This window comes from Euprymna scolopes, chromosome 44 (assembly GCF_053919585.1).
Source record: "Euprymna scolopes isolate OS-2025 chromosome 44, ASM5391958v1, whole genome shotgun sequence".
NCBI classification, from domain to species: Eukaryota; Metazoa; Mollusca; class Cephalopoda; order Sepiida; family Sepiolidae; genus Euprymna; species Euprymna scolopes.
The window spans coordinates 54,808,964-54,827,756 of record NC_136525.1 but is presented as its reverse complement, the minus strand read 5'-3'; the positions used below and the strand labels follow the sequence as shown (position 1 = coordinate 54,827,756).

The 18,793-nt window shown below is 33.3% G+C and overlaps 1 protein-coding gene across 1 annotated transcript; it reads right to left on the bottom strand.

Annotated features, from left to right (window-relative positions):
• Window positions 1-774: 774 nt before the first annotated feature.
• Window positions 775-18,434, bottom strand: LOC145268849 (cytochrome c oxidase subunit 6B1-like). Its single transcript, XM_080124524.1, has 4 exons — window positions 18,311-18,434; window positions 5,574-5,661; window positions 3,339-3,453; window positions 775-839 (listed from the first exon to the last, which is right to left on the bottom strand). The coding sequence occupies exons 2-4, from the start codon at window positions 5,642-5,644 to the stop codon at window positions 786-788; spliced, it is 240 nt and encodes a 79-aa protein (XP_079980650.1). The 5' UTR covers window positions 5,645-5,661; window positions 18,311-18,434; the 3' UTR covers window positions 775-785.
• Between the last annotated feature and the right edge of the window lie 359 nt (window positions 18,435-18,793).

Here is an 18,793-nt window from a genome sequence, read left to right as displayed (position 1 = left end):
AACCAGGAAATAGCAATTCTTCCCTCTTTGTCAGATGTGTGCATATATTTAGGCAGCAAGTTTTATTGAAGACAGCAGAATTTTCTCGTTTTATAATTATTTTAATTACTGTTCCGCTGGCCTGCTTCCCGGTTGAATACAACATGGTAGTTTTCAAATCTAATGGTGTTAAGCACCCTTGGGACAAACTTCACACAAATCTTCCGCATCTTCAGTTCCCACACTGACATCAAACTATACACTTATCCATGAAATTCTTTATTTCAATCTCACGTAATCATCTGAAAAGTATCGGCTAAAAAGCATTTACCGATCATGTGATACTAGGGATGTGTTGATCCTCGACCCCCCGCCCCTCAGTGTGAGGAAGAAAAAAGGAAAAACTACAACAAAAAGGGGGGGGGGTGAGTTGATCGATGGAGCAGGGCTGTGGACGATAGAAAGACAATGGAAAGAAAGTTGTTGTCCACTAACATATATGAAAGAAAGCTGAAATAGGATTGTTAATCAGGGTGTGGCAGCGATTTGGGACAAAAGGATTGAACAGTGAGGGATGATATGTTTAGACTTTGTTTATGTGCAGTTTTTTCTTATTCTTTTTCTTATTCTGAAATGCAATTTAAAAAATAACAAAAGAAAGCCATTTTTTTTTTTTTTTTAATTTCTCATGAATATTTTATTGTTTAAAACCAGCCATCTTTTTTTTTTTCTAACAATGTTTGATGCTCACAAAAAAAAAATAAAAAATAAAGAAAAGAATATAGTTAATCTAAATTCTACACTTATTATATTTTGGCTGCAAAAATTCCTTCTTCCATTTGTGTGTCCCATTTCTCAACCTGGAAAAAAAAAACAAAAAAAAAACAACAACAATAATTTAAAAAAATAGACCATTGTGTGTGTGTGGGGGGGGGGAAGAACGATCCAATATATATATATATATATATATAAAAATACACCCGTAATTACAGTCTGATATTTGTGTTTAAAAATGGCGGACCAAATAATTTAAGGGCGATAAGTCAGTTTGTCATACTGAATTTATCACAACTCTTCCACATTTAAATAAAACTAAAAACTTCTAGTTTTAATTGAAATCAGTTTTTGTAATTTCTACTAATTTCGACACGACACATGAATACAAATGAGATTGAGCATATCCCAGCCATCTTGCCTATTTTGCGGAGGAGGAGGAGAGTGCATTTAGGCGAAAAAGGAATTAACAAATGACAAAATGATAAAGAGATTAAAAATGAAAGAAACTAAAATTATCTACGTATTTGTTCTGTCCATGTTACAAAATAATCTTGTCAAATTTTGACAGACTAAGTGGTAATTAAAGTTATCTCCCTTGGTGCCCTCTCCTCCTCCTCCTCCTCCTCCTCTGGAAAATAAGCAAGATGGCGGGATACGATCGATCTCATTAAAACTTCATGTCATAACGGGTACGTACAATATTTTCATTTTTTTTTAATGTCTTGATTAAACTAAACAAGCAACCAAACTGATTTTAAATTGTTTTAAGTGTAAAACGCAAATTGTGTTGCGTGCTTAAATTAAAACGAAAACAAAGATGGCGCCATGATGCACTTGCTGTTAGAGTCCTAAGAATCAAAAATTAAAACAAAAACTACTGACAGATATCCACCGAATAACAAATTTATATTGTTGGATTTTTAAAGTCAGACCCAAACAGCATTTAAGCTGAAAACTTGGCCTGGTCAATTTTCATTTGTTATTGTTGTACAATGTTATTGGTAATATAACATGCTTCGTTATCATTTAGTTTTTTTAATTTTACTTTCTTCGACCCAAACCATCCGATATAAAATATTTTTAAAAAAAATAAAATTCAACAAGGGGAATAACTCAATTTTAATTAAAGAATCTAAGAATTGTGTCGCTTCAAATAAAATTTTATGAAAAATTTTGTAGTTTTATTTCTTTTGAAGTAAAAATTTTCTTGGAAGAAATTTATCAAAATAACAAAATTTTGGGGAAAGGATTAAATTATTCAAATCATTATATACCTACATACACAGGGTTTATACAGATTTTCAAGAACTTTTCAAAGTTATTCAAGGCCTTCTCCAGACAAAATTCAAGTTTTCAAAACAAAATTTGGGGTTTAATTTACAGTTCACAGTGATTTGAAAAAGTGGTATAAAAAAAAATTTTTTTTTAAAATCAAACATTTAAATGCTATCATAGCCAATAAAAGTTACTTTACAATCAGCCTGCATCATTTTTTTTTTTTTTTTGTGTTTTTAAGTAGTTTTAAATATTTTTTATTTTGTCTCTCTGTACGACTTTTAAATTTCCAACCAAGATGGCTACTGTTTTTTTTTTTTGTTTTTTTTTGGCCTGGTCAGCTTCGTTTTAGGTTTTCACAATTTTTTTTAGGGAAGGTAGAGTCCCATGCTCTTTTTCACTCCAAAGAAGACATATTGCTATTTCAGGGCAGGTGAAAGTCGCATTTGTGAGTGATTTTTCAAAGTGTAGACTAGAAATAACGAAACGCTTATCTTTTGGCGATTGCATTTCTTTCACTGACAATCTTCCAAAGCTCACTACTTAGTGAAAAATATCTTTAAAAAAAATTTTTTTTTTTTTAAATAAAAACAAAATTAAATTTAAACAATAAAAGTTTTATAGAACAATATACTCCTTTTTTTTTTCTTTTTTTTAACGAAGGCTGTTTATAAAATATAAGAAATTAGAATGTTTATACCTTCAAGCATCAACATAAAATTTGTTGTATATTTAGAATTACACTTATTAAAAAAAAAATCTTTATGATGTACATAATCATCACAGAACTAAGATGTCATATTCTAAAAATCACGTTGGTTTGGCTAGTAAACGAAAATATTTAGTTATCATAGGTTTTTTCGCAGAGCCCTGTATTTGGACATAAGGGCTACTATTTGGAGTCATGTTCAACAGTTGAGCAGTGAAACACCTGTTCACATTACATTTAATCTTCTGTGCAGTCAAGGAAACAGGGAGGGAATTCCAAAGTCTAGCTGTCAGAAGGAAGAACTGTAAGAGTAGAACGCTTTACGTCATCTACGGACCTTAACAGGGAATGCGTAGGATTTTTCTACCTGTTGCGAGCATGTACGACAATGGGGCATGCTATGGATCATTTCAAAGATCACCTCAATAAGTTTTATTTCTTTTTTATATAAAATAATTTATTAAATGATTTTTTTTAGCCATTTTGATAAACTGTATTCATTACAAGGCTGATTTTGATCTTGGTAGTTCAAATTGAGTTGTATCCATCACAGATATACAAATACAGAATTTGGAGAGAGAGGGAGTGGCTTACGTACCCAGGAATTTGGGCAGAGAGATTTGTAGACTCTCTTGAAATAATCGCACGCTTCATGGTCCTCACCCTTTAATTTATGGCAGCGGTGGAAATCAACATAGTTTTGCCAACAATTCCTGAAATAATAAAAAAAAAATAAATAAAAAATTAATTTCATAACATTTGTCTCCCTTTTATTGACCCACTCCTTCAAATGTTAAGAAAAAAAAAAAAAAATTTTTTTTAAATAAAATAAAATTCAGCCATTTTTTTTTTTTTTTTTTTTTGTGCTATTGAGCTCACCCCGTTAGGGAAAAAATACATAAATAAAATTCAGTTATTCACCCCCCCCCCTTCAAGTCTAAGAAAAAAAAAATTTCACTCATTTTTCTTGCGTTATCAAGATTTATTGTTGGATGTTAAATGTGAGCGAGGTGTCATGGAAGATAGACCATCGCACACTATCTTCCCGTCGCTGTCCACAGTCGCAAGGCTGTTACAGTTTGGCACCAATGCAGTCGCAGAAGCTGCCGAAACAAAATTGTAGGCAACATTGAAATAAGCAATAAAACGGTGTGGAGAGGGATGCAATTCCATAAAACTGTGTTGCAACACTTCAATCTAGTGTCTCTAAAAGGAGGTCATGCCTGGAAGGAGCCCCACCATCACCACCCATCCACAGAAGATGGTTTCATGACAACAAAATTTGATTTAAGTCTGATAAAAGTAAAATTAAAATCCATTTTTATGAATTAGTCATCAACTTTTTTATGAATTAGTCATCAACTTTTTTATGAATTAGTCATCAACTTTTTTATGAATTAGTCATCAACTTTTTTAAAGAGACCGCTCATTTAATATTGTGTTAGATTTAAATCCAACAAATCTTTGCGGCTGACGAGCCAATTCTTCATTATTCTTGTGCCATTTTATTGGCAATCAAACAGTGCAACAATAGTAGCAGACAACTGCGCTCAAGAACAAAAACTAGTCACGAGGACTTAAGAGAACAATCAAGTTTACGATCGTGAAATCATGATTGGTTAGCCATCACATTGCGTAGTATTGCCCAGGAGCACAATGGATGGGCTGCCATCCGTTGGAATACTGGTTTGGTTTGTTTTGTTTTACGGCATATCAACCCTTTTCAGGTTATTTACTGCTGAATCTGGTGATTTTGAAGAACGATTTTTTAATATAGTATATTTGTTTTTTAAGTCGTATTCTATTTAACCCATAGTTGGGACCCTAACAGGTGCTACCACTCCGAGTCAGAGTGGACCTGGGAGCAATGGCAATTAAAGGGTGGCTCCACACTCCCTAAGGCCTGCAAGCTGGGGCCCTCACCATCGGATATAGTTTAAGGTCATATCCAGGACCGCCGTTGGAATACGATGCAGGCCAGGGAAGAAATGGGCTGAATGCAATGCAAGGTGAACAGGATTGTAACAACATGCAGCATAATTTCTCTCCCAGATGCGCATCACGATCCACGAGGTTAATTGTCGTTATTTGATGTTTTCACGAGCATGGCGGTTCATATATGACTTTTTTTTCATGTGTAAAAAAAAAAAAAAAAAAAAAATTCTTGGAGAGAATTGTCATGGATTAAGGATCGTATTAATTTTTGAAAGTGATTTTATAAAACAGAAATTTACGAAACTTTGTTTAATGAAATTAGTTTGAGTTTTATAACAATTTGGTGCAATTAACAATGTAGTGACCAAACAGTATAATGTGAATTTAATAACTTTTTTTTTTTATAAAGAGAGAGAGAGAAAGAAAGGAAGAAGAAAGGAAAGAAAGAAACAAAAAAGAGAAAACGAAAGAAAAGGAAAAAAAAAAAAATTAATTTTTTTCAACACTCACATTTTTAACATCAGATTTTCAGGTATGCTGAAAACAAATATCACATTCAAAATTTGGGCAGACGAATAGTTTTTGGATATTAAGACCTTTTATCATCCAATGTAATCCATTATGTTTTCACTGGCGGCCATGTTTTTCCCAACTGGACACATGCGTGTTACAACCCCCCACCGTTCCCATGTTAAGAATGGCGACCGTTAGTAATACATTGGGGGGGGGGGGGAACGTCTTAATATCCAAAAAACTATTTGTCTTCCCCAAATTTGAACGAGATTTATTTTCAGCATACCCGAAAACCTATAAAAGTTGTCAGTTTTAAAAAGGTGGGTGTTGAATGCCGTTAAATTCATCCAACAAAATGTAGTTAAAAAAAAAAACAAAAAAAAACCTTGTTTGGTTCTGATTGGGAAAACGAGCATCAAACTGCACCGTTTTCAAAACAATTCCTTCTTCGGCCATGGCGGAAAGTTTTTAAACTGTAACAGAAAACAGAAAAATACATGGTCTTAAAATTTTATTTTAAAAATTCACCAACATATATCCGTCCATACGTACGTTATCTTCTTCGATTCACCCAAATAAGAAAAGAGATGAAAATAAAACAAGTGAACATGCGTGATCCCCGTGAGTGCACACTGAACGAGGCATAAAAAAAATGACTAAGTTCAGCATTTGCCCTCCCCACCATTTAGCCCCTAAAGTCCCCAGGGGATGTCAAATTCTGGTGAAAAATGAACAAACGGTGCAGTTTTAGGCTTTAACATATGTAAATTTGAGTTCTTCACCTTGCAAAAAAAAAAAAAAAAAAAAAAAAAAAAAAAAGACTAAATCCATCATGTGCCCCCCCCCCATTTAGCCCCAAAAGTCCCCAAGGTCTTAACATATTTAAATTCGAATTCAGCACCACGCAAAACTGCTAAATAGACATACACAGAAAATTTTGGACAAATATGGTAAAATAGTCCCAAAAATGGAGTTTTTTTATCAGCCCTAAAAGAGCTCCTTGGGGCACACCCAAGTGTTATCACGGAGTATAGACAAATAAAAATTATATAGAAATCAGTTAGTTACAACTTTTCAGAAAGTTTTATAAAAATCCAAAGCATCAATTTTTTTAATAAGCACAAATGAGTGTCCATTTAAGTCATTTTAACCCGAAAGGCACCCGGGTGTGTGTGTGTGTGTGGGGGGGGGGCTGGAAAATTCGTTGTTTCTTTTTACTCATATCATGTTTAATGTTTGTGCAAAATTTCAAAAAATTCCAAGTCGTAGTTATGGAGAAAAATGTGGACAAACGAACAGACAAGGGTGAATTTACAGGTCCATTCTCCTTTTGTCGGGGGACAAAAAGAAAAAAAAGTCTGCCTAATTTTTTTAGAATGGACATTTTCCAGTATAGCTATGAAAACCAAAAAGTGGTTAATAAATGTTACGAAAGGCAATACAAGTTACTCTTCTACCTACCTAGTTAAGTTTTTCTGCGTGTTTCAACTTATTTCTAACGCGTTTAATTACTCTGTAACACAAGTAGTGCAAAATCTTAAGAAAAAAAAATGGCTGTCATGGGACAGTCACTTGAGTCTTGATAATTGCTCAAAAATTGAAAATTATACTAGAAACCACCCAATAAATGTCACTGAAAGAAATAGAAAGGGGGAGGGAAGGAAAGGAATAAAAAAGGGGAGGAAAGGATAAAAAAAAAGGGGAGGAAAGGATAAAAAAAGGGGAGGAAAAAAAAAAGAAAGAAAAACGTCAACACTTTTTTTAATTTGTGATAAAGCGATTCTGAAAACTGATGAAGGAAGCAAAAAAAAAAAAAAAAAAAAAAAATTTGCCTAATCATAAATTAAATAAAATGGTTATAGTCAAGATTGTCTGCTCTTTTTGACTTCCGGTCTATGTTCATTTGGATAATTAGAAATGATCAAGCAAATAAAGGCATTCTTAACCTGGGGGGAAAAGAGTCGGTGGTGCTTTCACGTTATAAGCATTAATCAGAAGGGGCTAGTTTAGCTTGTCGCCGTTGTCCCATTTTTAGAGCAGAAATCAGAAATCAAAGAGAGCAGGCAATATTGACTTTAAGCAAATAAAATTGAGAACAAAAGAAACAAAATATTACGATTTAATTTTGCTTTTAAACGGAAAGGACAAAACTTTCGTTTTTGAAAGTGCCCCTGTTGTAATAAAGACCTTTCGCCAAGAGCATTCAGTCCTAAAAGAGTTAAAAACTAAATTAGAAAATCTTGTAGAATTATAGACTTTTTTTTTTTTTTTTTAACTACTTGTGCAGTTTACAGATCATGTTTTTTTTTTAATTATTATTTTTAACCTTGTTTGGCTTAAAAGATTAAATGGTGGACTTATTTATGTATGTAGAATACGGACTGTGCTGAAATAACATTTTAGAAAGTCATTCTTAACGTGGGAAGGGTGGGCTATTTTTTGTTTAACTATTCTGTACTTTCACCTAACAGTTTAATAAGATACTGAAAAAATTTAACTTGAAAATCCTATCTGAAACAAAAATAGGATGGTCCATAAACTGCAGAAGTGTCTTCGTGTATGACTGAAATGACATTGAGCTTTGCAATTATTGTTTCCACTTTTGGTTGCTCCTTTGTTTTTATTAGTTTTTTAACGATAACTTTTATTAAATTGTTAGATGAAAGTACAGAATAAGTAAACGAAGACCCTCCCATGTTAAGACTTTTTCTAAATATTATTATTTAAGGCAAAAAAAAAATTCTTAACAGGGGGGGGGGGGCAACCGGAAGTAAACTGGAAACAAGATAACAGAAAAATGAAGTAGGCAGATTTTATCAAATAATCAGTAAATTTGCAGAGAAAAACTCCTGTGAATCAGATGAGATTCCACTTTTTTTAGGCGATTACATGTGAACAATTTTGAAAAATTTTGTGCAAAGAAAAAATATTAAAATTTAGAATGGACGATCGGTTTTATTCCCTCATTTTTTAGTCATTCTAACTTTTTAGGGCAGTTAAATTTTTTACCATTAACCCTAAGTCAGAGTGTCGAGGTCATAAAACCACGCATAATCGTTTAAAATAAATAAAAAAACACAGAATTTATCGCCTAAAAACAAGAATATTCCGGAAATATAATTTTATGTTAAATTTATAGGCGAAATTGATAAAACTTTAAATTCCAATATTTAGGTTTTCGTAAGTTTTCCAGACACGTAATCGCCTAAAAAATAGAATCTTTTTTTTTTTTTTTAGAGATGATTTGGCTAAGGATGTTAATCTACAATAAAACCAAAGAATCTATATTAATAAACTTATAAGATAACTTCATGTGTGTCCGTTTTTCTCATGATTACGTGATTTATATATCAAATTAATAAAAAAAATAAATAAAATAAATTGGGTTTGTTTTACTAGACAACAAACCGAAAAAAATAAAAAATAAATAAAAAAATTAAATAAATAAAATATTACAAATATTAGCAAAGATGAGTTACTCTTTTACCTACCTGGATGAATTTTATTTAAACTTATTTTAAAGTGGGGTTTGTATTACTGTACACAGATTCGAAAATGTTGTCAAAAAGCAAATATATCATAAATAAATATTATCATTAGGTAGAAAAGTAACTTATCTTGCCTAACTGGATAATTTTTTTTAGTGTTTTTATTTAATGTAACATGTTTATTCAGCTCGAAAAACATACAGTGTTTACCGATGTATTGGAAAATTCAAAATGGCGCCCGACTCTCTGATGAACACGGTAAATCTTGGAAAATGAGTTAAAAATAAAAAAAACAGACAAAATACTGTTATAAACTCACTCAATATTTTAACGTGACATAGGCTGACATATATTCGGTGGGATTTTAACAGTATTTTGTATATTTTTTTTATTTTTAACCCTCTTTCCCAAACTTACAGTGTCAAAGAGAGAGTCGGGCGCCATTTTAAAATTTCCAATACATCGGTAAACATTGTATGTTTTTAGAGCTGAATAAACATGTTACATTAAATAAAAACACTAAAAACATATCCAGTTAGATAGAAAAGTAACTTATCTTGCCTTTGATAACATTTATTTGTTATATATTTGTTTTGTGACAACTTTTTCAAATCTATGTGTATAGTAAAACAAACCCTGAAGTGTTTATTTACTATGCAACACAAGTAGTGCTCAGTGTTAAATTAGAACAAGAAAACATGGCCGCCATCACGGCAACATTTATTAGGTGGCTTTCTACCAGTATTTTGTTTAATTTTTGACCGATCATCGAGACTTCACCGATGATCGTCTGATGTCGGACATTTTGTTGTCCTCTAACTTAATACGACACTACTTGCTTCTAAATAGGTTAAAAAAATGAAAAAAAAAAAAAAAAAAAAAAAAACGTATACAGAAAGACTATAGAAATAGTAACTTATTTTGCCTTTGGTAACGTTTTTTTTTTATTATATATTTGTTTTTTGACACCTTTTTACTTTTTTTTTTTTTACATAGTCATCACCACATTATCAAGGCCAAGAGGCCACTCAAGGATAAGGGTTAAAGAGTGTACAGTAGAAATTGGACAATATAGTAATCATTAATAATGAAAATTCGGTAAATTTGATAACTTATATTGAACGGCTCATCAAGAACTTATTAATGTTAGACTTGAACACAACCATATTGTAGTCAGCCGGAAAGCAGGAAAACGGAAGACAATTCCATAGGCGTGCAGTTCTAAGAAAGAAACTTTGTTCATGGAATCTACGTTTAGGTTTAGGCACAGATAAAGAGTGGGGGGAATTATTGATAGTGTTTACAGCTAGACGAGTGTTTCTTGTGAAAGTTTGGCGAGGGGGGACCATAGATTGAAGCTCAGTCGAACACTTTCCATGAAAATAACGATACATCAGAGACAAACTCGCAACATCTCTTCTGTGACATAGAGGTTGCAAGGAAGAGAAAAGGACATCTCCTACGAGGCTACGGAGTCTATTTTGAACTCTATCAAGGCAGGACAAGTCCTTTCTAGCAGCTCCTGCCCAGATGTGGCAACAGTATTCCATCCTTGGACGTACCTGGCTCTTATATAGATAGAGAATAGCATCTGCAGTGAGATATCTACCGGATCGATAGAAAGATCCCACCATTTTTCCAGCGGCCTTGGCAACAGATTTGATGTACATGTTCCAATTAAGATCAGGAGTAATGGTCAAGCCCAGCACCTTTTTACTTTTGTCGTCTGTACTAATATATGCTCGTTAGTTAACAAAGTTCCCTTCTCCCCCATGTTAAGAATGGCTTTCTAAATAATGTCATTATTCCAGTGCGGTTCGTATTCTGCATAAGTACCCATTTCGTAAATAAGTTAAACATCCAATCTTTTAGTCAAATAAAAAAAGACTTTTTGACCTTAAAAAAAACTATTTGACATTGCATTAGCATTTTTTTTTCCAGCTATTTCCGGGTGTTAAGATATAAGCAAAGAGTTTATAAAATATGTTAAAAACATGTTTAATATCCAAAAAGGAAACACAAAAGTGGACTGATCCTTTATATATATATATATATATATATATATATATATATATATATATATATATATATATATATATATTTTTTTTTTTATTACATTTTCACCCCAAACAAGGCAAATTGCCACTTTGGTGTAGGGGGCTACTATCAGGGGCAACAACTACTGGGGTACTATGTAGGGATTTGGGCAGCAAGGTGTCGGTTCACGTTACATTTGAACTTCTGCACGTCAGTACTGTTGGGGAAGCAGGGACCTGGAATGGAATTCCAGAGTCTAGCGGTTCTGGGGAAGAAACTATTGGAGTAAAAAGATCTTTTACATCTAGGGATCTCTACAGTGTGGGGGTGGGATTTAGCAGCCTGTCGGGTTTGTCGAGGGTGCACACGTCGTGGGGGCACAAGTGATTGCAGTTCGTCAGAGCATTCACCACTAAAATACTTGTAGAAAAGGCAGAGGGATGCAACATTTCGTCGATGGGACAGAGGCTGAAGCTTAGATGCCAGTTCAGGGCCTATCAGGTTTGCGACTCTCTTTTGAACCTTGTCAAGGAGCGAGAGACTAGTAGCAGATGCACCAGCCCAGATGTGGCAGCAATACTCCATTCATGGGCGAATGGTGGCCTTATAGGTATATTGCCATTGGAACACAAAGAGTTAATAAAATATGTTAAAAACATGTTTAATATCCAAAAAGGAAACACAAAAGTGGACTGATCCTTTATATATATATATATATATATATATATATATATATATATATATATGATTACTTAATTTAATCACATAAATTAATATACAAAAGTCAAAGTATTTACTTCAACAGTGCTCAATATGTAGGTAGAGCTAGGTAGTAAGTTATAAAATATATATGGCAATTAAGCACAAGCTATAAAAGTGAGAATGTGTGTGTGTGTATGTGTGATGACACTTCTCAACCTATATAGTCAACAAATTTTTGATCTACAGCCTTGAAATTTGGTATATATCCTATTTTGGTCACCAAAATTATTTCGAATACACGTTACATATTTTTCTTCATGTGTGCTAGATGCACGCACTTATCAGTTAATGGGTCCTTATGCAGAATACGGACCATGCTAAAATGTTATTTAGAAACCCATTCTTAACATGGGGAAGGTAGAGTTTTGTAACTATTCTGTACTTTCACATAACATTTCAATTAACAATATGAACGGAAACAAATACATTGAGAACATTGCAAAGGCTGCTGCAAAAAAAAGTGGGCTCCCTCTATCATGCTAGAAGACTACTCACACCTGAGAGTATCCTGTACCTCTACAAAGCCACCATTCGCCCATGCATGGAGTATTGTTGCCACATCTGGGCTGGTGCATCTGTTACTCCCTCTTGGATAGGATCCAAGAAAGTTTTCAATCTAATAGGTCCCACTTTGTCAGCTAAGCTCCAACCTCAGTCCCATCACCACAATGTTGCATCTCTGTGCGTTTATGGAATGCACTCTGATGAACTCGTTGTGCCCCATTCGACGTAAAAACCCACTTAGCAACAAAATCACACCCCTTCACTGTTGAGGTCCCTAAATGCAAGAAAGCATTCTACTCTAATGGTTTCTTCCCTCGATCAGCTAGACTTTGGAATTCCCTTCCTGCTACCTGCTTCCCTGAGAGTATTGATATGCAGAAGTTTAAATGTAATGTAAACCAACATCTTGTTAATCTTTCCTAAGCAAGGTCCCAAATAATAGCCCCTTACATCCAAGTGGCAATATGCCTTGTTAGGGGTGAACGCGAGTAAAAACAAAAAAAAAAAATATTGCATAAAGTTAAATTGAACTTGAACATCATACTAAAAAAAAAAAAAAATAGCACGGTTCGTATTCTGCGTAAGTACAAAAACTGACAGTACCTTAAAAGAGCAATGACCATCATGGATGACATTGCCAGACAATTAAAGACAGACAATTTGCCCCCGCCCCTATCAAAAAGTGACAGTAACCACTTGAAAAAGCACTAATCATCGGTTATCAACAATCATGGTCAAAGCTACCAGTGGATGAGAGTACCTGACAATTGAATACAGGTAATTTCATTTCAGGGCAGTCCAATGGGGGGCCCCCAACACTAGTGACCGATAGTTGTAGAGGAAGCCAGTGCCCACCAGTGCTTGCCATTATAAACAGAAAATTTGATTTCTAGGCAGTCTAATAAAGGCAAATACTGGTTATGGCCACCACTGACCGTCAGCGACAATTGTAAATGCAATCAGTGTCTACCAGTGGCAGTTAGTGCCCAACAGTTGAAGACAGACGATTTTACTTCGGAGCAGTTCAATGGAATCGAAAACTGATAATTGAATACCAGTTGTAAAGGCAGCCAGTGCCCACCAGTAAACCCTAACCCAAACCAGCACTAATCGCCAGTGCTGACAATGATAACCAGTGGCTTTCTCTGGCTGCTACTGCCAGGCAGTGTCTGACAGTGGAAGCCATATGATTTCATTTTGGTCACAGCTAACAGTGCTCGCTATTTTCTAGGGCCGACAGTGCCCCCCCCCCTACTAACAACCATAGTTTAATTTGTTTTCAGGGTGAAGGCAGAGAGAGGGAAACGTCTTTCACTAAATCTGTTCTAGCGTTGTGTCATAGTTCCACTGGACACCATTGGTACAATGTTGCTCCTACTTTGTTTTAATGTTCTTATCATTTTGTTTTTTCCTGGGGATGGGGCATTCTACCAGATGCCAAACATTCTCGCATTAGTTTAGTTACTTCAACCGAGAGATCTTTTTTAAGATTCTAACCGTCCCTTTAAGTGCTATTGTTTGTTTTTTCTTCTGCACTTGGTTCACCGGGTATATTCGCCAGATAGTTTAGTGTGTGCGTGTTTGTTAGGTTGAGAAGAAAGTTCTTGCGGAATTTTTAGTTTTGATTTCAAATGATGTATTTTCAAATAAGTTTACGTTATATCTTGACTGAAACATGCTCATGTGTGTGTAGTGACATATACTTATGTAAAACGAATATAAAGTATATATATATATATATATATATATACATATTCTCTCTCTCTCTCTATATATATATATATATATATATTATATAAATAATACTTTTACTTTATACATCATCTTAACAAGCGTTTTTTTTTTCGCTCTAATCATTTAAATTACAATCGTTTTAAAACAATTATGTCTTATTTTCAAAACATTGTATACAAGATGGAAAATAAACAAGTTTGCACAATTTTCTTATTTCAATTCAAGCTAGGCCGAAAAGCTACTGAAACAGCTATCTATATCAACGAATCATTTGGCCCAGGAACCACTACTGAACCTTCAGTATAATAGTGGCTTAAGAAATTTCATGGCGGCGTCGAGTCTTGAACATGATGAGCGTAGTGGTCGGCATCGGATGTTGACACCGATCAATTAAGAGCCTTAGTCAAAGTCAATCCATGCACAACTGTTTGAAAACTTGCTTCTGAATTAGACGTAACGTATATGACGACTTCCAACCACTTAAGAGAGATTGGAAAGATAAAAAAAAAAAAATTGATAAACGCGTGCTTCACTAGGTGTATCAGAATTTTTGTAGGAAACTGCAAATAAAATATTTGTAGTTTGTAGGAAACTGCAAATAAAATATTAAAAAAAAAAACTCGTAATTTCTCTTTTAAAAGTGGGTTGTTTATTTTCTTTATGGATTATACTTCCAAAATAAACTATTAAAGTTGTATAAAAAGTAATAGAAATATTTTTTTTACTTTTAAAAAAACAGTAATGAAATTAATTGAATTTTACGAGCTCAGTATTTTTCAATTTTTAAACTTTAAAAATCTATCAAAATTTTTCTATTGATTCTATTTTTACGATATTTTCAGGGTCAATGTGAAATTTTATGCTCTTTTCAATATACCAAATATAATATTTTAGACAAACGTTTTTTTTTTTTTTTTTAATTCACGCCCCCCCCCCATTTTCAAGTGTCTATTAAAAAGTAAATAATTCACTCACCAAAGTTTTATATATCACAAATTGAAGATAAAAGATCAATAAATAATATATTCAAATTTAAAACAAAAAAAGTAGTTTTTTTTAGAAATTTACCTGTAAAGTCTGAAGTTTAAAACCTTAAAAAAAACCCAAAAAACAAAAAAAACACGTTGCTTGTTTTTGTTTTTTAATGAAACCTTGGTCCTTGCTCCTTTAATTGGGAAAAAATTAGGGCTTGAGTTATATTTTTCGAGGAGTTATAAGCTTGGAAAGACGGGGTGGAATTATTCAATATTTTTCACAAAATTTTTGACACACTTAGTGTTTCACGAATTGAACTACAACCAAAAGAAATGCTGTTATGAAGTGCATCTTCCCTTCTTTTATGCAACAAGAACAATCCATTTCTTGACCAGGTTGTGACTTGCAATGATAAGTGAGTTTTTTTACAACAACCAGCAATGCTCAGCTCAGTTCTATGACACTTCTGAGTTGGTGTTGTTAAATACCAGTGGCAAGTGGAAGTTCAGAACGACTGGAAACAATGATAATATTTGGAATCAAGTCTCCCCTTGCTGTTATTTCAGATCATTTGAAACCATAGAAGCAAGTTTTAGTTTCCCCTCCATCAGAGACCAGAGGTTTTGGGGAAATATATATAGATATCTATATATATATATATAAAAGCGAAAATGTATGTATGTATGTACGCTTTTCCTCAATGTCCACAAAAGGCTTCTTTCAGAGAAGCGCTCGCTCGGTTCACAACTTCTTAAAACTTTTTATATCATCTATAAATTGTAATATCTCACACTTAACCACGGAGCTCGCCTGTCTATTTAATTTTATTGACTTTCAAACGTTAATTATTCGACATTTTGCCGCATCGGCACGCGTTACATTCGGTTTTCGGTATAAAAAAAAAGCGAAACTCGACTCTAATCACTGGCCGAAAGCCAGTAGTCTCTAGAGAGCTAAGTAACGTTTGGTCAATGTCGACTTCGTCATATCAGATGGTAGCTTTCATTTAGAGACGAGACGCTCCCCCTAATAAACAGGGAGCGGGTTTTTAAAAACAAACAAACCGATTTATTGACCTCATTAAAAAAAATGCTAACTGCTGAATAGCTATCGCCGTCACGTCAATCAAAAACGCGCACCTGTTTTTTTTTCACACTTTACTATTTTCCAACTGCACGTCATCAAGGCTTCGTTTTTTTTTCACGGGCACCTGTTTTGTTTTCACATTTCGAGTTTTTTTCACACACACCTACAACACCCGGGCAACGCCGGATACCCCTCGCTAGTACTTTCATAAATCAGAGTCCATTTTCTGTAAGCTGTTTTTGAACCCAGTCAACAACGGGTACTTTTGCTAGTATATATATATATTCCAAATTTTATGATGTTGACCATCTTACAATTTATTCCTTTAATTCAGTTGACATTTACTCTTCTTGACAGTATTTGTTTCGTAGCGCAAAATCACTTAATTATTATATCAATCAATGAATCTATTTTGTCCTTAACTCATCAGAAGAAATAGCAACAATCAATCCACTAAGAGGAAATAAAATGCATTTGGACATGATTAAAAAAGTCTGAAAATTGGAAGAGAAGCTGCAAATACCTTATAGTTTGATTACAGCTTCTCTTCCAATTTTCGGATTTTTTTTAGTCATGTCCAAACGCATTTTTTTTTTTTTTTTTACATCACTTATCAAGGCCCGGAAGCCACTCAGGGATAAGGGTTATTGCAAGTACATTACGCTAGTGTGGAGATTTGATGAAGTGTTTACTTAAGGGGGCGGTTCATTAGGAATTTGTTAATGTTGGACTTGAAGACATCCAAGTTGTAGTCCGGTGGGAAGCAGGCAGACGGAACAGAGTTCTACAGGCGTGCAGTTCTAAGAAAAAAGCTTTGTTCATGGAATCCACGTTTTGATTTAGGCACAGATAAAGAGTGGGGGAAATTTTTCAGTGGATTCAGCTAGACAGGTGTTTTTCGTGAAAGATTGGCGAGGGGGACAAGAGATTGGAGTTCAGACGAGCACCTGCCATGGAAATAACGATAAAACAAGGATAGGCTCGCAACGTCTCTTTTGTGGGAGAGAGGTTGCAGGGTAGAGAAAAGGGCATCCCCCACTAAGCCACAAAGTCTATTTTTTACTCTGTCAAGGCAGGATAGGATGTTTTTAGCAGCTCCTGCCCAGATATGGCAACAGTATTCCATCCTTGGACGTACTTGGCTTTTATATAGATAGAGAATTGCATCAGTGAGATATCTTTATTTTTTTTTGGTGGATTGATAGTTGCTGTTTTTTTTTTCAGATGAGGAAAAAATAGATTCACTGATTGATATAATAATTAAGTGAATGATTTTTTGCTACGAAACAGTTACTGTCAAGAATTGTAAATGTCAACTTAATTAAAGGAATAAATTGTAAGATGGTCAACATTATGAAATTTGTAATATAGACTTTTGTCATTTATTCATTATATGCTCTGTAATAACATTGAGCTTTAAATAAGGATTGGTTTATATCAAAAGGAAATATAAGTGAACAAAGAATATTTCCACATAAATATATTACAATAGAAACTGCTAGCACTCTACGTCATGGCACGGTAAATTTTTACGACGTGCCCCAGCGTATTATAAACACTCCAGTCTCCCTATCTTAAGAACGGCTTTCAGAATATACACCCCCCACTTCGAAAGCCGTTCTTAACATGGGGAGGTTGGGGTGTTTATAATACGCCGGGGCAGGTAAAAAATATACCAAAAGTAACTTATTTTGCCTTTGTTAACATTTGTTTGTTATTTGACAACTTTTTCGAATCTATGTGTTGAGTAAAATAAACACAATTATTATTATAAACAATTCGGTTCAAATTCTGTAGAGGCACTCAGTTTTATTACATTTTTTTTCTTGTATTATAATACTGACAGTTTTTCACTTTTGAAATCACTTAAATTTTATTTGTTTTTTTAAATACTGTTAATTTTTTTTTTTTTTGTCAAAAAGTTGTTTTTTCGTGTGAAATAATAAATTTTAAAAAGTAAAAAATATTTTTCTTCCAAGAAAGAGAAAATCACGGCCACCAGCGATTAAAACACTTGAATTAAAAATCTATTTTTATCGATTTAAAAGCATAAATTAAATTTTAATTAAAGACTAAAATCTAAATTAAAAATTACTTTTAATGTAAAATTTAGCAAAAAAATAAATTGTTTAAATATTTCAACGTTCTATAATAAAAGTTAACCAAAATTGTAAAAAAATTACCTAAAACTATTTTTAAGCATTGTTTTTTCAAAATATATAAATGAAATATAAATACATCATTTAAAACAATTTAGTTGTTTTTTTTTTAAATATTTTTTTTGATAAAAAAAAGGAAAATGAAAGTAAATTTCAGAATCAAATCTCAAAAAGTCACGTAAGTCGAAAAAAAAATGTGACCTTGTTTGTTTGAAAGGATTTTTAAAGAAAAAGAATCGACCAAACAAGGTTTTAATGGCGAACAAAACGAAATTGAAATCTTGAAAGGGATTTCTAAAATTATATGGAGATATTTTAGATCGAATTGATGGAAGCAGGTAAATAAATTGATAAATGGAAATACAAGAAAAACTTACGTTGAAGGACAACGAGAGGCGGACGACAAGTACGGAAAGGAAAATGGCTGAAAGGTTACGAACGAAACGGAAGAAGAGTTTCACTCTGATAAGGACGATAGAGTTATCTGCCCTTTGATTGAACTGCTTACGAGTTCATTACGTACCGTCGCTTACATTTAACACACACACACACACACACACACACACACACACACACACACTCTCTCTCTCTCTCTCTCTCTCTCTCTCTCTCTCTCTATATATATATATATATATATATATATATATATTATAAGGTGAAATTAAAAGCCAAGAACAATGCGAGATTTTTTTTTTTTTATATAGAGTAAAATTAAATGCAAACAAAAGAAATAAAGTTCTTTTTTTTGTTGTTTGTTTTTTCTTTTTCACACAAATTTTAACTCTAAACAACAGTAATTTCTTTTTCTGTTGTATTCAATGGTGATATAAATCTCAATATATTTCAGACTTATTAGTCCA